This window comes from Falco biarmicus, chromosome 5 (genome assembly GCF_023638135.1).
Source record: "Falco biarmicus isolate bFalBia1 chromosome 5, bFalBia1.pri, whole genome shotgun sequence".
Lineage (NCBI taxonomy): Eukaryota > Metazoa > Chordata > Aves > Falconiformes > Falconidae > Falco > Falco biarmicus.
This window is the reverse complement of record NC_079292.1, coordinates 89,774,457-89,795,760: the sequence shown is the minus strand read 5'-3', so window position 1 is coordinate 89,795,760 and position 21,304 is coordinate 89,774,457. Positions and strand designations below refer to the sequence as shown.

The following is a 21,304-nucleotide window of genomic DNA, read 5'->3' as shown; positions in this document are numbered from 1 at the left end:
ACAGAATGCCAATTTTAGAATATAAATTTCCCACTATGCTTGTGCTGAAAGCCAGTAAACCAGGGGGACAGTAACTTAAGGGTACCAAGCTGCACACCACTTCTGGAGCCCTGTACTCCCCACTGAAACTAACCCATCAGCGGTACAAAAGCAGTGTCCAGAAAGAACTGGTTCGATACGCAAACTCCATGCAACAGCGTGCATACAGACAGAAACTACGGCTCTTTTAGAAGACACTGGAATCACTGCAAATGATCAGCTCAACTGCCCTTTTGCAAGCAGAGCAGTGATTTACGAGCTGTGAGGTACACTTGTCCCTTGCTGCAGTAAGGAACAACGCAGGCTGCCCAGTCTGAGTGGCTGCGTACTGTCGGGATCCTAACCAGGAGGCTACTGCCTGGAGTCAGCGACCCACGCAGCCGCCGGCCTGGGCAGCAGCTCTGTGATGTGCTGCCCTGTGCTGCACACACACCCTGGCCGCAGGATAAACCTGAAAATCAGATGTCAAAGTTAATCATATCAGAGGACCCCAAGGCAGCTCTCGCACTGGCAATTACACCACCATGTCTTTATCTTAAAGTGAAGCAGCATACTGTCATGCAAACTTTCTGTTGCTCAGCAGTAGAAGTCAGTAAAATTTTCATCAAAGAAGCTCCTGTAAGAATGCTGAAGACCATCATGCTGGCAAACCTCTCCATGCATGGGGTTCTGAATATTGTCGTGCACCCAACTGGAGGTGTGTCCCATGCTGCACAACATGGGATTCCCAGCATCAGAGGGGTTGCAAGATCATCCATTCCCCCTTTCTTTCTTGTTAGTTCCAATAAATGATACTTTAATCAATATCTCACAGAGTCTGAATGCTTTTCTTACTTGGATCATAGCAAACACTTGTACCAGTGCCTTACACATATGGCTGACACAGACCATCTGCTAACCTGTTTAAGTGAAAGTCACAGCAGTGTTTTTTACTTTAACACAATATTTCACGTCTGACTTGGCACTGAACATCTCATGATGCTCTTGTCCTGTTTTCCCCATCTTCAACAGACACAGGCTGAAGAGTGTAAAATTGCAGACTGATTTTTACAAGAAATTCTTGAACCTCACGTTCTTTCCTATTGCTCCTAGCATGCTCGCTTCCAAGGTATGCTGTCAGGTGCACACTCACCCTTCTAGCTAGCATGAACTTGCTGATCTGAAAGTGGGTGGAAGACAGCTTAATCCAGCTTGAATTCATTTAAGTGACTGCCACTAAAAAAAACCCAAACCAGTAACATTCTTGGTCCTTTGCACTTCTAAGCAATTTCGGGAGTGAAGACAAAAAATTTACAGATGAGGAATGTTACTAAAAGCTACCTTCACACTCAGGACACTGACCAGAATCCGAGACATTTGTCATGTCAGTTTGCTATAGGTGGTTTTAACAAATCAAAATAAAGCACAGTAGAATAATAATGATTACCATAAAACCCATTTTAAGATCAAATATTTGTTTTTATAAATAAAAATGTTTTTTAAAGACTAGTTTTACTAATGAAAACTAAAACTTAGTAATTTTTTTTTTATGATAGTTCAATGTTTCTCCTGGATTGGCCTGTTCTACACAAGAGTTTACCATATACCAGACACTATGTGAGCAAAATTTGAACATGTGCCAGTCTTCCAGAGTCACAGAATGAAACTGGCATTTATATGGTGCACACGACAGGTAGAGAGGGCTCTTCCCACTGGACTTCAGACACTTAACTCAGACAAGAACAGAGGGGCTACTAGTCCGAACACAGGGGCTCCCTTGACTGGCAGCGCAGAGAGCAGCTCTGTTACAGACCACTTCTGCCTCGGTGTCCATGTCTGGTCTATAAATGCTTTAAGTTAGAAAAGATGAATACCCTGTCCAGTGTCAAGGCCCACTTGAGAGGAATCCCTCGCTCTCCTTTATCAAATTGTATTATTGCAATACTTTTTAAGGTCCTGCAAACACACTTTTAAACAAAACCAACAGTGAGGCTAATTTTGGCTTCCTTACGAAGTCTTCAAAAGAGTAGAGAAGTTAGCCGCATCAGTTTCCAGAACTGCATTTTATTTTAGCAATAATAACTAATGAAGAGTGCCATCCTACATTTGGCATTTTGCAACACAGGCAGATGAAATGTTTTACAGTTTCAAACTATGACTTGAGAAGGAAAATAACAACATCGCAGCCTTTCAGGTTTTCTCTGAGGAGATTTTGGAAGTCTGAACTCAGAGTCTCTTCATGGGTTTGTCACCAAGTTATTTCCAATTAGGAACACATCATATACATATCCATGCAACTTAGGTTTACATATTTATCTAACTTTGCCAGACCTCGCTGTAACATTGTCAGTTATCACCATTAGAGAAGAACATTGACAAAATTATTAGTTCTTTTTAATAAATTAATTTTGCTGCCTCTAAGTGCCAGCATATTTTAACATTATACATGAAAATACAGTCTAATGCAAGCGTACACTGTCTGATACCGCACACAAGGCAGTCAACTTTTGCAGAGAAACAACATATCGCATTTCTTCTGAGAAGAAAGGGCATTTGTATGTTGTGTCAGATGCATACATACAGAAGAAATAAAGCTGTCAATCTACCTTAACATTGCTAATTTACTGGTGTTTGAGTATCGGTTATTCACTCTGTTTCAATCAAAGCCAGAAAGCTCCAGTACTGTTCTGTTCAGATCTTTCATGTCCATCACTGCAGTAACTTCTAGATTCTGATGTCAATAAATTTTCTTCTCTGCTATTCCTTGCCTCCTGGAATATATGCATTTTTGAAAAATCTAACAGAAACAGCAATCCCAGAACTTATCTATTCTTGTATTAAACATACTTTTTTTTTTTTTTACAAAGCAAGTTTCCATCACAAATTTCTCTTCCCACTCAGATCAAAGGTCTTTCCTTATTTACACAATCCAGGATACTCTCTATGACTTTTTTATCAGCTTTCCTTTTTACGAAAAAAACACCTTCCCTACATATTTTCAAATTCATTTTGCCTCATTCACAACAATCTAGGGAATGAAGCAATTTGTTCTGGTTCCCTTTGAGCACACAGGGACCAAGGGGTATTTTGCCTTACAGCTAGAACTAAAGGCGGTGAACAGAGAATAAAAACAAAAGCAAAACCCCAAAGCGCATAACCTCACTCTGCTGGCATCTGCAAAAAGATGAGCTTTTAACGGGAAGTAGACACAAAAGCAATCACCCCAATCCCAAACGAGAGTATTCTCAATTCTCCTTGGGCACAAGATGAAGAACAACACTACAAAGTTAGTGGTACCTTCCCTGTGCTCCAAGGACTACCTTTCAGCTAGTGCGTCATGTAGAAGTCACAGCCATCTCCATTTAATCTGTTCATTGTCTGCCCAATGCACATCCAAATAGATTCACAAAAACATGGTGATACAGGTCAAAGATGCAAGAGAAACCTCTCTCCACTTCACAACACAGTATTCGATGTTTAAAGGATTTACTTCAGGGTCAAGGAAAGCCAAACAAAAGATTTTAGAGGAAGCAAGAAGAAACATTCGGATTTTTGACAAAAGCAGTCAGGAAGAGATCAAGGTACTTCATTAAAATCCACCCAAGTCTTCTAAAGAGCACAAAACAGTGCTTATCAAATCTATAAACAAATCCAGAGTCTGATTTAACCCTTAAGTAACAAAATTATAATGTTCTGGATTAAAAAAAAGGGAAAAATTCCAAGACAAAGATCCTGACACTGGACAAGAGACTGGCAGTTATCTTTGGAAGGGAGGAACTTTGAAGGTCCAGATCACTGGTCTCAAAACTTTTCTGATTGCACACCCCATCAGTAAAAAATTTTGAGCACACACCCCCACTATGAGGATATTTACTTATAAATTACATACATGTACTACTGTAATAGTATGTTATGTACATTATAAAACATACACAGAAATAGGATGAGACAAAGATGAAAAAATGGTTTATGAGTTTTTTACTAATGGTACAAAACACGTTTTCTTCATACACACCCCCAACAATGGTTTGTTTTTCATGCACCCCACCTGGGAGACTGCTGCAGATGTACAGCCACCTCTCCTTCCCGTTCCCAAGGACATCATCTGCTCCCTTGCAGCACAGTAAGGAACAAAGGAACAGCATTCAACTGGAGCTAACACGAGAAAAACAACTATGGCGGCAGCGAGCCCTGCGACAGGCATTCAGGATCTGGGGAAGAGTGGAGGAGGACGGAGACTCATGGCTTATTTTGTTAGGGATTACACTTCATAACACACTCAAGGAAAACTGGGTGCTGGTGGAGGCACGGAAAAAAATTTACTTGTATCGAGCAAACTGAGCAGGAATGTCAGTCATTACAGAACGAAAAAAAAATGAGTGTAATCCTAAGCTTTGGAGAAGCTAAAGGATAACAGGAGAAATGGGAAGCAATCTATTTGGATTGAAGGAAGGAAGTCCAGTTGTTTCGTATGCTCTGTCAGCAAACTAAAGAAACACAGTCTTGATAAATTCATCAGAAAATGACTGCATAACTGGTGGAGAACAACACTTTAGATACAAGTAATGGTTCACTGTCAGCCTTAGAGGGCATTTCCAGGTCTATTCTGGTTCACTTCTATGTCATACTCTCCACTAAAGACTTTGATTGTAGAACTGTATATGCATATGCAATGCACTAATGAAACAAAATTGGAAAAGGTGGCAAATCCTTGGTAGAAGACACAATTGGAATGAAAAACTGTCTTCATAAACTACAGAAATTGTCAGCAGTCAACAAGACTGACGTAAGTCAAAAGACTTACTAAGCTTACTAAGTCCAAAGCATCATGCTTTTTATACTACTCACCCAAACTAGCATTTTACTTTCTACACTGCCTACAGAAGACCATTGTGAGCCTTATAAAAGCACCTTTGGATCTGCAGAATAGGTATGAAAACAGTATGTCATATCACTGTTCAGACATTGCAATATTGGGGCACTTACAAGGACCTACACAGGCAAGATCAAAGTGAATGCCTATGCTTGAGACTGTACCACTAGGGATATTCTCAAACAAGGTAACTTCTGAGTAAGATACCAATTCCAAAGCTTTAACTGCCATAACCTGAAAAGAAAAAGCATATCACAAAATATATTAAAGGATTTTGCATCACAGCTGACAGCAGTTCTTAAATGAAGAGTCATCACAAGTTGAGGAATCAATGTTTTGACACTGAGAAATTGTATAGCATATCTGTAGTAAGCAAACACTGCCATTACATTAAAGAAAGTGACTTTATATAGCCTTAAGAAAAAAATCCCAGCAAAAGCATCTTGGAAATTCTTTGTCACACAAATTCTGATGCAGGCAGTGATCTGAGAAGGAAAAAAAAAACCCCAAACCACATAAGTGAATTCACAGACACAGACTTCCAAAACCGATTTCCTGTCTCTCAGCGTTCAGAAGCTTACAGGGTCTTAATGCTCCTTTCAAAACTGATTATAAACAAACATACAGACATTAATTGCAAATCTCTCAGCTCTCACAGAGAGTTTCAAATAGAAGGCCCGCTGTGCTGTTTACTTGCTTTTCCTTTCTCTCTCCTTAAGTACGCATTCATGCTTGGTACCGCAAATGCTTGTATTGGAGCAAGCAGAACTGGCGTGACTCCAAGGTAAATTGCCGTTTTGCTGTTACAAATGCATTGTGCACAGATTTAACTTGTATTTTACCAGATTTGATTTAAGCGAGCTAAAAAATTAAAATTCAAATAAAAAGGGGTTAAGAGAAACAAACCCTTACTTCCTTTCCTTCACAGGTGGAAGAGCAGCAGTGCAGCAAGGAACTTGAATTTCTGATATAATTCATCACCTTTACTCTGAAGAGGAAGAAGCATGAAAGATTCATTTTTGCCAGAGATCATAAAGTCGCTTCAAATCCAAGAGAAGAGAGAAAAACAGAAGAACCTCAGAAATTTGTAAACACTTGTTTGTAATTTTGCCTTCTAGTTAAACATAATACAAAGATGGAATTTTGGAACAGTGCTGAAGACTAGCAGAGACTCACTGGTACTTCTGAGGCATCAGTCCTACTCACATGGGACACAGAGGCCCAGAGTTGCACAGAACTGGAGACCTGCAAAAAATACTTGGTAAGAAAACTTCTGTTTCTAACTTCTGTCAGTCTAACCAGACAAATCAAGCAAGTGCAAAGGTGTTATACATTTTCCATTTTGAAGATGGAGAACCCAAGTATCAAGTCATAAAGTGAGTCATAAGTCATAAATATGGGTATGTGGTACAAGGGGCATCTCTGGAGCTCCTGCCCAGTATGTCAACCTGCAGATTTCTGCTGTAGTATCTAAATGAGTCATCCAAGGAATATTAGGAGAATCCAAAAGGTGCATGCTGATGTGAGCACGGGTCAAGCTGAGGCTTAGCCACATCTTCCCTGGTTACACAACTGAAGCTGTTCGTCCCCATGTTACACTATCCACTGCGGTCTTGACAACACACAAGGTGGCAAATCCTCAACGCTGGAATTCCTGAATATATACTACAGATTCAGATGATGATTAGGATTACATTTTGGAAGCAAGTACTAATGGCTGAGGAGCGCAGCAGCCTTCATTGCTTGAAAGCAGCACGTTTCTGTCTGCTTTACAATTTACTGATTTTGTGGGTCATTAACCTTCAGCTCCAGGGAGGTTAAGATGAAACACCAAAGCACTTACCAGTGGCAAGACTCTTGGCCAAGAGGAAGGACTACAGGCAGGACTGAGGAACTCATTCCTCAGCAAAAACATTCCAGTCTGGACACCCAATGTTCAGTTATCACATAAAAATATTTGGGGGATAGCAAGCAGGTCGACTGTATTGAGCACACACAAATCTGCTCAAGTTAAATACTTTAAAATCCCCCAAAGAGCCAAGTCAAGCACAGAACCAGCCCAAAGTTTTAGCTGATACAACATCACATACAGGAAGTGGAGATGATTTCCTCTTTTCTGACAATTTTAAAGATTTTACATCAATATTTTTATATGCACACATGGATCAGCCAATTTAATTATGTCTGTTACTACCTTCTCATATGAAAAAAAAACATGTTGGGTTTTTTTTTTGTTTTTAAAAATGATGTGGTCTGTTCCCAACAATAATCACATATTCCTGTGATCTTGTTCACAAAGCAAGAACCACTGAGACTGCCATCTCTCCATTTCAGCTTGAGTGAGGCATCACAAATCACCTAATCCTTTGTCTTTCATGGTCAAGTTACATCCTTGTCCTCCACTCACTGCAAGATCCTACATGTACTTCTTTTCAGGTTTGAGGGTAGAAAGCAAACCCTTTTTTCATCAGTTTCACCAGCTCAGTGCAATTATTATGGAAATTAAAAAGCAGGCCTCTCTTCTCTCAAATCCAGTGAATTACATACAGAAGTTACTAATCTCTTTGCAACTTAGAACTACAGTATTCAGGCATTCCCATAATCACAGACATCAGAGTTTATATACTCAAGTTGTGCAGTTTAACTACTAAATGCATTTATCTACTTGTCAACAAGACTGTTTTCAGGAGCAGAATCGTTTAGCCCTTTTTCTCAGCCTGAACTCAGTAAACTGGATCATACTGTTTCAGACTAACAGCAAAGGTAATCCAGAAAAGACAGCCTGCCTTAGCTCCACTTGTAAGCACAACCAAAGAACTTATATTAGCGACAGTTAAGTCCCCAGGAACAAGCAGGAAAGTAAGAATAAAACTATATAAACAGCCCAGGAGAAAGAAAATTTTTGACTGCAAAGAGGGAAAATTCTTCCATGATGCAATTTTAGACTGGCATTCGCAGAGCGGTTTTGTGTTATTGAGCTTTCTCCTGTTCTGCCAAAGCAGCTGCCTATTTCCTTTCTACACCCAAATTTCCTTTAATCATCGAAGACAGGATGCTGTGTTCTGACGAAATGCCTTTCCTGGCCATCCCTGGTGGAGGGAATTAAAAGCCTTGCCAATCTTTTGAAATGCAAATCTTCACCAAGTAGGTTTCATGCCTCTTGCTATTCTTGCCTCTCCCTGAAGGGCACCTTAGGTGGAACAGTGAACAGTGGACTGTTTGCTTATCTTCTAAAATGATTATTGTCTTGCACTTGCAATCCTCTAATCCCTCCATTTTCCTCTTCCTCTTTCCTCCTCCCCAAATCTCACATTTTTCAAGCAAAAAGCTTTTTACCTCTAGATGGCAAAAAAGCTTGATCCTCCAGCAGCAAAATCATTAATTCTCTTATCTGCATAGCCACTAGGGCTCACTAGAATTTCTTTCTTCAAGTACTATTTCTGGTACCTGTTGAACCTTAACAGAATAAGCATTCAGCCCAAATGTTTTTTTTTCGTGTTAACAACAGAAAAATTCTTTCTCTGTCCCTTTTTTGGAGAGCATGGGCAGGGGAATAGCATTTTAATTAAAAAGGAGGAGTACAATTAGAACGAGTAAGAAGCACACAGACCATAATCTAATGTATGGCAGGAGAAAAGAAGGTACTGAACCTCCCTTCAAGGGAGCAAGAAACTGTCAATTTAAAGACTCCTAGCATAGTTTTGGGGGTTTTAGATCAATTTCAGCCCATGGCTGTGGGGGATGATGCAGAGAGAGACATAATCACCTCTAAAAGTGAAAGATAAAAGTTTTGTGCACCAGGACAAAGTTATCCAGATAAAATCTTTTATGCTGCAAAATATTCTCTTGAAGTCAGTTATGAGGACTGTATTGAATCACTAGAATGGTTGAAGCAAGACTGAAAAATACAGTGAAAACACATATTTAGGAACAACTCTATACTGATGGATGTGGAGTTGAGAGGTTTTTTCCTTTCTCTTTTAGGAACAAAAATTAAGAATTTTACACTATTCGACAACGATAGGTTAGTATCATTAAGAACTTACAGATTCTAACATCAAACTTTCAAATTCAGACAGAAATTTTAATTTTCATAGCCGATAATTGATTAGCAGCACTCTTAACAATACAAACCTTATTTTTTGCTTTATTTCGTAATGGAACTCTGGAACAAAAAAGCAAGCAATGAATGTATTACCTACATGCATTCCGCATTGCGCCCATTCCTCAGAAAACACAGTGAGAAACACAACAAACTTGCTTGTGGAACATTTTTGTCCCTTCAAATATTTTAAATACAAATCTGTTCAGCACTGGTGTATACAGTGGGTTCTCCATTTCAGTTGTGCAAGTTCTAGATGTACACCAGGCTGTCTGCACTTCTGATTAAAGAAGGCAATGCCAACCAATATACAGTCTGTGGGCAAGGAAGGACGCTCCAGGAGAATTTGCACTTGTGTTATTCCTGCTGTCTTTTTTCAAGAGTCTCTTTGCTGCAAACATGTGTATTGGGCCACATTTAAGTAGAACCATCCAAGTATAGACCCCTTGTGTTGGCTGCCTTGTAGGCCATGTGCCCAGGTTCAGAAAAAGCATTTCTGAGACAATATTCCAAATCATACACCAAAGCTTTTTGAAATGTGCAATGGCTTCAGACACAGCATAAGACCAGAAGGCTAACAGAAGCAAAGAACATTTGCTTCTCTTTATAATCCACTCAAATCCTTGGACAAGCCTCCCAAATGCTGTGCCTCCATTTCTCCATACAGTCCTTACCTTTGGTCTGTATTACAGTCTCCTTACAGTCTCCATACTGACATTACCTTTACCTACAACTCTGACATGCACACAGCTTCCCAGCAGTTGGTCACTCTTTGGAAAACCAGCTGTGGAATTTCTTGCCCCAAAATGTCACACAAGATGGAAGGAACCAGCAACCTTTTATCAAAATGAACTTCACTATTGCTTTGAATTTAAGATTGCTGTTGGTACCCTCAAACCCACCCACCACGTTTAAGAACCAGACTGAATCTGGCAAGGACACAAATAGTTCTTATTCTTGGAAATGAAGAAAAAAAAAAAAGGCAGATTTTGTGCACTGGCAGGGCACATGTGGATGGCAACAGCAAAAAGTATGTTTGGCATGTAGGAGGATGGCATTACTGCCAGCTGTCGAGCATTTCCATTAGGGAGCCTGCTGCAGTTTCACTTGGCATGCTCCTGCAAGCAACTTCATCCTCACAATACTCAGCTATTGTGAAAGCTGGCTAGCAGCAACCATCCTCGCTGGAGCCCCTGCAGCACAATTGAGCAGCCGACTACAGAAACCCCAAGTTTCTCACTCATTCATACGATTGATATTTCTTGGTAAGCTGGGAAACCAGTCTGAACTGACATGGTATCAGAAAGAACAGCTTGAACGTTGCCAAAGGGGAAACTGTTAACTTTTCAGACAATGTAACAGATTAGTCGAAAGGATATTTGTCCAAACTCACAGATCAAGGTTCAAATGTATACCTTTTGTGTACAGAATTAAGTGGCAATAGGAACCAACTTGGAGCTTTTCAACACATGATAATGTACATTGTATGTGGAAAGCTAAATGCAAAAGAATATCCCTCCCTCCCCCCAAAAAAAGAAAAGCCAAGAAAAAAACCCACTCCACAAAACCAACCCACAAAAAAAAATTCCTGAAACAAAAATGCACGCCCCACCTGCAAGAATGACCCACACCAACCTACAAGCACTTTACCAGACTGGCAAGAGAAAGATTCTTCCCTTGTTTTCCCACCCCTTAGAAGTAAGAGATTTCACTCTTCTGCCACAATCACTTTTCATCAGGTTATTCTCAAATTAAAAAAAAATCAAAGAATAGAAAATTACTTCACTAGACATAGTGAAAGTTAGGCCCACCTGAGAAGGCACCTTCCTTTAACAAGAAGCAGCTGAACTTGGAACACTTTTACCTTGCAAGGTATAATAGAACATCTTAGCTTGCAAGTTGTTACAATTTCTACTATGTCTGTACAGGACCTACTTTTCACCCTCAAAAAAATACTATAAATCTCCAAACACTCAAACCGAGTTAAGTCAGAACTCCTCTAACCATGTAACTGCTTCAGCAAATCACTCTGGGCACCTTCCATTTGCTCTAGAGCTTGTGTACACGTTAGTAACATTCTCTAGACTCCTACCATCTACTTGTTTAAATTGCATGTTGGTCAGGGCTCCCAAAAAACTCCTTCAGAGGGGCAGGAAGTTTCTGCTGTGTGCCTCCACACAGCAGACAGACACACACATCTCTGGTGCAGAAAAAAAAATGATAAAATAATAATCCTTAAGTAAAATACCTCCTCTTGAAGAAATACCTGATGGCCACAGATACTCTGCCTTTCCACTTCATCCTCTAGAGCTTGTAAAACGTTGCAGTAAAGCTGACCAAATCTGCCTAATGAACCATTTCATGGTAAAGCCCCTGTTACCACCAATTGTCATTGGTAATTGTGTTGTTGCCTAACACATTTCACTGTTACCTCACATGACTTACCACGTTTGACCATTGTAATGATAGTATTACTATGCCATCTCACCACTTGTCAGACAACACCGACAATACATCAAAGCCAGGCCTGACCTGCAGCATGTGCTGAAAGACTTATTCCATACAGGATGGACACGCTTGGGCCTCTAACTTCTGACTTCACACCATGCTGTTATTACTCTGATCTTAATTTGAAAAACAAAAATACACTAGCTTTTTCTGGCCAAGGATCAAGTACATCTACACAAAGACAGTCCAGGGGCCTAGTCAGCAGTTTAAAATACATTTCTCTAGAGCCCTGTATGGGATACAAGCTAATAACCTGCTGTGGCCCCTGGCAGAGCTCGTCAGCGGACAGTGGGGCACGCAAGGTGCTCTAAGGGCACAGCAGTGCTGTAACTCTTGTTAATAGCTATATTATGTATAGTTGTGGAATAGCCACTTGATCACAGCCTGCAATCTATATGTAGAACTGCCTACATATATATTTCTTGGGCATTGTTTAGGTAGCAAGCTCCAGCAAATTCAAAAGGTATCAACCAAATTTGCTTCTGCATTTCGCAACAACAACATTAATCTACATTTTATGGTACAGTCTCCCATTCCTGCTGACCTGGGTTTGCAATTAGAGAAGGGGAGCAATTTAACATTTGATGTCTTAAAAAGAAGAAGGAAAAAAAAAAGTACCACCACCTTCAGAACCACTTTGTATTATCTAGAGGAACACAGAGTTGCTCATTCATCTCAGTGTGCTGACCATTTTTAGCCTATCTAAATTAAAAATACTCTAACAGACTATTTGAGCATTCAAAGACATTTCTCTGGGAAAGGTAAATTAAACATTCAAAAAATGGACTGCATGAGACACATCAAATTATTGATCGTTCAAAAGTGCCAGATGATTTAATACATACTCAACATAAAATTGGAAAAAGAAGAGAGGAATCCTTCCCTCTTCCCAGTAAGAGCTATTTCTGTTCCAGCTCATATGCACAACTCCAAGCTCAGAGTTCTTTCTTCTGTCCTGCTGTGGATAGATTAAGCCAGACAGTAAGCAGAGAAAGAGGGAATATCCAAAAGAAGCTCATTAGTAATTATAGAAACTTTTTTTTAAAAAACTTTAACCAAGAAGACTATGCCAAAATACCAAGTCAACACACTCCACCCTCGAATTGCATCCAACAGCAGAGAGACTACAACACAGGGTTCTCCAGGAGCTCCTGATCTGACTTACAGATACCCGTGCCTCAAAGGATGACACACTTTGCAGATGGTATTACCAAGGATGCAGTTTCAAAAGAACAGCAAGTTAGCAGAGTGAGATAGGAATGCTGCAGTCCAGCGTTCATCACGGCAAATGGCTTGGCGATATTCACAGATTTTACAGAGATGTTCTTGCTGTTATCTATTTTAATTTGCAAAGCCAAGAGAAAACTTAGTGATAACCTTTACTTGAAGGGCAATTATTTCCTGCATTTCTACTAATAAAGTGTCCTTTGCAGATAAAAGATGTATCAATACTGTAAGTCAAGGCATGCACTTATCAGATATTTTTTTTTTTTAAATCTAAGAGACACAGCACACCAGCCAGAGGTCAATGTGGAATACAGGGAAGTGACCAGCCAGCACTCTACAGGCAACAGCTTTTCTGAATTATTGCAGTGACTCGTGATCCTCCGCTCTGATGTTCTACACGGCACAAGCTCTAACACTACTTTCACCTATTTCTCCACCAAGCTGAGAGATCTGTGGTTATTAGACTAGACTGTTACCTTTCAGACAGGGTGTCCAACCTGCACGGAATGAGTTCAAGTTACAGATTTAACCTACACATCCCCTTTTAAGTAATTAAAGAGTATCCTTACTTTTAGAAAAACATGCATTAATTCTGATGGGTTTTTCTCAGTTTTCCCTTCTCTGTGGCTCCAGGCCTTATCAAGCTGAGGCAGAGTAAAGCTGACAGGAATACTCTTGGAGCTTTTGCCAGAAATTTGAATAGAAACAGAGAAACTAAGCAGAGCATGGGCAGTTTCCTTCTGCTGGTGTTTGCCAAAAGCTCTCAGTGGCAGCACAGACAAACAAAATGGGCCTGTAAAGTCAAGAAAAAACACACTGATGGGTTTACATACACTTGGAAAGCTAACAACAATTAAAAAAAAAATCTTCACAGAACTTGAAGCTGTTCAAACCAGAACTGCTCTGAATCCCTTCTTTTTCAAGGGATGTCTCTGGTATGCCAATTTACAAAAAGACTTTTTAAGTCCTGATTTTGGCTGGTAAAAAGCTGTAAATTGTTGTAGAAGCGATATCATACAGCACATGCATGGCAGTACATGGTAGACAAAGCTATCCAGAATGTCTGTTCTGACAATCATTGAATCTGATAAAGGATAAGAATAAGCAGCATAAAGATCAACTAGGATTGACTACATAGTGTGAATATATAGAATAAATAGCTCTAAGGGATTTATTTTTTCTAATGGCTGGAAGGGATAGATCACAAAAAGAGGTGTACCAGTAACAGAGGTAAGACCTCCACAAGAAAAGGCAAGGCAAAAAAACAGGGAGAAGGGGAACCATAAGAAAAAAAAAAAAAAGAAAAAAAAGAAAATAGACAGGACAGGCTCAAAAGTAATTTGAATCAGATGAGGAAGATTTTAAGCTAGTGTAGAACTTGCCTGAGGAAGTAGAAGTTCAAAACATGAGGACAGATGTGTTCTGAATAGCTCGCTTGGGATGAAGTGAGAAACTGGGCAGTCAGAAGAAAAAGGCAGTAGCTCTAGAAGTCAACACATAAGACCAAAGCAAAAAAATCAAAGAGTAGTCAAATTTCTAATCTCAGTAACAGGGCCCAAACCATACAAACGCCCAGCCGCATCCAGGCTGCCTGAAAGTGATATAAGGTGCCTTGTGACAGGCACAGAAAACCAGCCTCTGAACACACTACATGCAATTCTGTTATGAAGTACACAAATTACTTGTGAGAGGCTGACAGTAAACCAAACCGGGTTAAAATGAAATTCAACATCTTCCCTTCCCTTCTATAAAACCGATATTGCCACCTTCAATCTCTTTCCAAATTACATTTCATATCAGCACACAGAATAAGAAAGGGATCCAGATAGGCAGTATGTCACTATTACAGTGCATCTTCAGGAACAGTATGATAGCCATATCCGAAGTCATTCAACAAACCAAGAGCAAACTGTGGGAGGGCAAAGAGTAGACAAGTAATTAGCTGCTATGATTTCGAATAACAACAAAAGACTCTAGTGATTACAACTGCAATTAAGAACATCCCAACATCATCTTCCTGATTCATGTCACCCACTTATCTTCCATCCTTTTCTTTCCACTATTATTCTCCTCTTATCTAACTGAATGTTATGGTGAAGACACTTAATGTACATAAGAGAGACCAACTGTAATTACAATTTACCAATAACATCAAGATTTTTCTTCACAGCAGCAAAAATGGAAGAAACACAAGACTGGATAAAAATTATCTTGCATAGGTAGAAAAGAACAGAGGAAAAACTACTTCACCTAGCCTTATATTTTCATCCTAACATTGAATTCACCTGCTACGCTGCCGAGTAACCTGATACAGTTTGGTATTGGGAATACCTAAGGAAATCTAGGGCTGAATAAGTGTGATGCGCTGCAGGATGTTATTTCTGTCACTCCTGCTCTTCAACCCCACTCTCCCTTTTGCAGTTTCTAGTCACATACTTTCTTTCAAATTGACCTTGAATTTGACAGTCAACTCCAACTCTACACTAGATTTACAAATATGATTAGGGTATGAGAACAGGATACATCAGAGAGACCTTCCCCAACCAGATCCAATTAATCAGGCTACAGAACACATATCCATGTGCATAATTTCCAGTTTTGTGACATTCAATAAATTAATCAACTCAAGCCCGTACGCACAGAGAAAAGAAGGCAGCTCCCTCTACTGGGTGAGACAACGCAGCTCCTCCTGTGCTTTCCCCACATGCCACAGAACAGACTTGTGTGTATTTAATTCTCCAAGATTATTTTTTTTTTTAAGTCCAATCCACAAGATGGCATAGAGTAATTTATATTGCTCTGCAATTTCAGGAATTGGCCTACGGAAACCATATTTCTGTAGTTTCTACATTTAAAAGCACAGAGAAGAAAATTCTTTCCACAGGTCTACGTAAGAGGTGAAACGCTTGAAAACCGGTGTCCCTTATGTCAGTGTCCACTGCCAGCCTAGGTCTGGGAATAGGCAGAGTTCAGCAGTGTTATTCACAGTATGCATTTAACATCTCGCTTTTTTTTACTGCTGCTCAATTAAACTCTTGTACATCACTGCCCCAAGAGATAGCCCTTACCTTGTTTAAGGCCGCAGCTTTCCATCTGCATGTGGCTTCATCACAACGGCAGCTGCAATGCAATTGCTAGCATGCAGAACAGAGTACGAAATATCAGAGCACAGGTACAAGTGAAAGGCGATGATGTGTATTTCAAGAAATGTCTGCTCAGCCCACAACAACCCAGCCTGTGCTAAACCCCACCAAAGGCACCGCCAGGTCAATAGCACACTGCAAATCTGCAACCTCTTCAATCAGAAAGTTCGTCTTTGCTACGCTACAAGCTTCCATAGCAAACTTTCACAAAATAAAAGCAGGCTGGGTCCAGGCTGCACGCCTCTAAAAGCAGAAGTTACTTACACTGTTTCTTTGGAGACAACAGTAAAAACTGCCACTGAGGAGAAAGTGTGGTATCTGGAGATCTGTTCAAGCTCTTCATTCAGGACAGATCAGGGTAAGATTCATAACTCAGGCACACCATGCTAAGAGGGGGCAGGCACCCACTGGTCATACAGCCAAGAGACTCCTCCAACAGCACACATGTTTCTTTTCACTTCTCAAAAGATCCCTTTGCGATTTGGAGCTGCAGCAAAACTCTGGGGTTTTTTGTCACCTTTTCACCATCTGACAGTTTCTTCAATATTACATGATTCCTGTCCTTGAACTTCTTACAAGTACCAGACAATACTTGTTCAACCTCTGACAGCACAGCAAGTTTCTGGAGCTTTTTTGGGTTGAGATGTTTAATGGCAGAAAAAGGGACAGAGAAAAATCGTATAATACTTCTAAAAACAGAGAGATCGCACTCTCAAACTAACATTTATACCATTTAAAATCACCTTAGTGGCAAACTTGCTACTCTGTTCAAAAATATTTTTCCAAATTAACTGGATAAACAGCAATCAAAGCACATCTATTACACACCCTTCTTACTATCAATTATTTTCTCTCAGTAGATACATTTCCACCTTACAAAAACACCAACAATCACATCTCCTGAGGAAAAAAATGAACATGGAAGTTTATTTCAGAATTATTCACAAATCAAGCAAAGCGCTAAAAAACCCTCCATTTGACAGCTGGTAACCTGTACGAAACAGACCTCTGCTAAAGCTGAGAGACAGACACAGGTGCTGTGCTAAAAATGAAAGAGCACTACAGATTGAACTTACGGACAGCTCTTCACAAGCACTCTTAATTCACAATAGAATGCAACAGAGTGGCTACAGTCATAGAGAGATTCTGGAAACCTCCTAACCATCACTAATAAGGAAGTGCAAGAGCAATAACCTCCTCTTCTAGCCCTTTTGTTCTACAACATTTGCTCAGTTCGCATTTAAGTGGTAACTAGGGAAGAGGAAAATGAAGCAGAAGAAAACACAGGACATCTAAAGCATCCCCATCTCCAAGTGACAAGGACAAAAAGCAGACAGTGAAACTGGATGTCTTTTAACAACAAATTGCCAATTTAAGTGCAGCTTGGTCGAGACTAGTGCAGAGGATGTCTTCCATGCTCTACCTGCTCCATGGACTACAACTGTGGCCCTGCAGGCCCTTTAACTCACAAAATTTTATCAATTTGAGCTGCTCCTAGACTGCAGCCAGGTCAACCATGACGCAAATCCATGTGGCTTTCAGCTACCCTTCAGCAGTGGTACTGCCAGAAGTTTCAAAGAGTGGGAGAGGTTTACGTATAGCACTGATAAGGGCTAAAGACATCCTTGGAAAAGGGATGCTACCGGCTGTCTAATAAACCTTGTTCTTCTACATGCCTTGTCCTCACAAGCTCCCTCTGTGAGAGGCCCAAAGGAGTCTCCATTCTTTTCCAATACAGAATTGTGCAGACAACACAATCCACTGTAAGATAAAGCAGTCATTCTCACTAAAAAAGCAAACAAAATTGCCCACGTATTTACTCAGAATGGAAACAAGCAGCTATCTCATGATTTGGAGACAGTGTGAGACCATCTTACACAGTAACTGGAGAGCCCTATCCAAACTGGTATTCCTTGTAAAAGCTCTTGAGAAACTACTGTATCATCATGCATTGTTGAGAGGAAGCTATCATTGACTTAGAAGTCATATAAGGAGAAATAGAATATACATAAATTCTAGACAGGTATGTTCTTACTGAAAGTAAGTGAAGGTAAACTGGCTATCTTGTTCTTTGCCTTTACACTGACAGAAACCAACTGCTGGGAATTGCTGGGGAAACAGCAGTCAACCTTTCCTTCCATCAGCAAAGCTGCAAAACACACTGTGTGCCAGCGAGTGATTTTGCACTGTGGAGACAGCCAGTGCCTGTACTGCACACAAACATTTGGTTGACCTCATCAGTTCCTGGAGCACATGCCTTGCTGTTCAGAGCTGAATCCCAGCACTATTGTGTCCTGCACCTCCTCAACAGCCACATCTTTGCTCTTGGAACTCAACACCCACACAGGCTGCGAGGATTCACCTGCAAAGTGGTACAGGTCCCTCTGGGATTAGTTTCTCACACTCCCCACTGCATTTGTTCTCTGTGCTGGTTCCCCACTCTCTCCTTACTGAAGAAAACTGCAAAAGCACTAATTCCCATTGAGCCCAACACCCACGACTGCAGCTGCCACAGATGATCATTACTGTAGAGACTACGTATAGTTTCCACACACAGCGGTGAGTATAGAAGATCTGTGCTGGTTTTGGTGCTCCATCAGGGAGCAACTTTTACTCAGAGAGCTGTGCTGGATTACAGCAACGACTGTTACTTGACCTAGTAGAATCTGCTTCTCTAGTACTCAATACAATTGTCACAGTTGTTCAAATAAAAGGAGTTTCACAGCTTTTGATCTTTGGAGGCAGGAAAGAGGGCAAATGATAGGCTGAACATTTGTTGGGTGTTTGCCCTTCTCCAAAGCAGATCAGGTACCAGTACCCTAGACGGATACCACTAAATAGTGGTACCAATACGACTAAACAGTAAATTTTTAGTTTCTTATTATAACTGACACAAAGCAACACACTTCAATACCTCTAAGAGCTCTTCTTACTTTTCCATGAAAATAAAAAAGGAAAGGTCAGATCAGGACAAAGAATTCAAAAGGAAAAATTTAAAAGTAAAGAAACTAATTCAGAAGGTGGAACCCTAACACCCAACCCCTGCTCCTTGCCTTCCCCCCAAAATAATCCCAGATTAGACTATCAAAATGGGTTCTCATCAGGTGCAGATGTTCTTCCTTTTGTTCCCTAGCACAGAAGCACAAAGTACTTGGGCTGCCCCTGTAGGCAATGACACCCAGAAAAAAAATCTTGTTTCATATGCACGAGACAAGACATGCACCTCAACTGAGACACACACTTCAAAAAGAACCTTGTTTACTCCAACCACAGACAAGCCTGTAATTAATTTCCTCTAACTTTTGTGAGACTGCCTTACACTGAGGAGACAAGGGTGTGCAGTATAATGAACTGGCTAGAAGAAAATTAAATAGTAACAACTCACTCCTTGCATGACCATGTCTAAATTAAAAAATTTTTGCATACCAAAGTCAACTACACATATGCCCTCTCTGCAAACTACCGCTAAGTCATACAGCTTACAGGCAAGAAAAGGTTATACTGAAAAAACATCAGCTTCCAACAAGGACAGACTGCCTTATTCACCCTTGAATTTATTGCAGTAAGACCTCCACCTCTCTACTGCTTGTCACTCAAGCATTTTACCAACATTGCTGTTTGTCTGTACAGACTTTATAAGTCTGTATACATTATTTTTGTATCTTGCTCAAACATTTACCACCCACAGAAACAGAGTGCCCTCTAGCTCTGGCTGAACTCAAGAGAATTTTGTAAGATGCTGTTTTAAAGTCCAGCACTTACAGACAAAGGAGACAGCAAGAGCATTCCGTTATCTGTACTCTTACCTGTCCTGGGGTCAAAGAGCTGGTTGGCCTCCAAGTCTGTGAAAGTGCTGAAGCAAATGGGACATTTAAAAGAGGCGCGATTGGTCGAGTCTCTTTCATCCGTCTCAATCCTCCTCCTCATGTGGTCCAGCTTGTACTTCACCACATTAACCAGAAGGCGGTAGTTAATGAAGTAGTAGTTATGACGGGTGGTTTTCCCATCTGGAGCTGTCTCTACCCTCATCCTGCATTTGATGAACTTGTCACCCTTGAGGGTATTGAGGACAGCCCGCAACTGCTTCCTATCAAACTTCAGGAGCTCTAACATGTCCTCTTCCTTCACGCAGGGGTTCCTGATGAGAATGTCCAGAGCCAAAGCATGTTCAATGCCATAAAAGCCACGCACCACATATTTGGCAAGGCGTTTGAGAGCTGCTGGGACCTCAGTGAGGACGTCTGGGTCAGTCATAGCAGATTCAGATCTCAAGCTTCATGTACACTGCAATGAAAGACGACAGATGGACTCTTAGCTAGTCTTCTAACTCCAGAAGTTTTAATTTATCTCATTTAGAGCTAAAAGAAAAAAAGGAAGGGGTGTTTTCCATTTCTCTTTCCCAAGCCTTGCACTGTCTCCTTAGGTATTAATAATGCCAGTGCTACAGAAATAGAATTAGAAGACTGTACCTCCCATTCAAAACAAAATGGTGGAAAACTTAAAAAAAAGCACACAAGAAATTGGTACCATAACATACAGATTTCATTTCTACTCAGTCACAGCCAACAGAGCTGGAATAAGAAAACTATCTTGAAGCTGAGCTCCAGTAGACAGCTTCATGATCAGCTGAGACTTGTAACTTGGGAGAAGCAGAAAGAGGCTAAGGCAAGAAAGGTCCTAAGACAGCCCGTGAGTGGAGTTGTCTTACGGCCCCAGCTGGTGTCACCTGACCACACTGTAAGTAGCCCTGCCTGCTTCTACTCCTCAGATCTGGGGGTATCGCTGGGCAGAGATACCATGCGAGGACAGCTTGCTAGTACAGATTGATGTGCATTCAAGCAAAAGCTCCCAGCTGCACAACGTTCTGATGCGTTCTGATAAACAGACCTTAGACAACAGTCTGCAGCATGAAAACTGTTAGCACTACCAACTCCTACAACACAGGCTGCTTCAGCCTGGATCTTAGATGAGCAAATAGGTCTTTCCAAAGGATGGATACTTCATTTAAAGTGTCTCACATTCAGGCCTTAGAAGCCCATGGATACTATAGCACAATAAAGGAAGTAAAAATCAGGACTTGGTGAGCATTAAGAGACAATATGTTTAAAAAGAAAAAGAATATTGCATGAAGCATCCTTTGAGTTACTTATCACAATGTACCATGCTGTCTGACCAGACAATAATTTCTACAGAAATACTGTATTTTCACTTTATTTTTCTTCACCTTAACATCAAATGGCACAAATGCTTGTTAACAATTACCAACCATCATGAAATCACACAACGCTTCTGTGACATACATGGGACATATAGGATGATACCATGCAAGGAATTCCTCATGTTGTCACCCCCACCACAGACACAGCCAGAAATCAAACCCCAGCAGACAACTAACAGCACTGACTCTTCTGAAGCAGCTGGTTTTGTTCAGTG

General features: G+C 40.6%; 1 protein-coding gene across 2 annotated transcripts in view; it reads right to left on the bottom strand.

Moving 5' to 3' along the window:
* GTF2E1 (general transcription factor IIE subunit 1) overlaps positions 1-21,304 on the bottom strand; it is a 52,621-nt gene that overhangs the window by 25,117 nt on the left and 6,200 nt on the right. For both annotated transcript variants that reach the window (XM_056341050.1, XM_056341049.1), the window contains exon 2: positions 19,678-20,155. In XM_056341050.1, coding sequence (XP_056197025.1) covers positions 19,678-20,125 — 448 coding nt within the window. In that variant the 5' untranslated portion in view covers positions 20,126-20,155. The remainder of the gene's footprint in view (positions 1-19,677; positions 20,156-21,304) is intronic.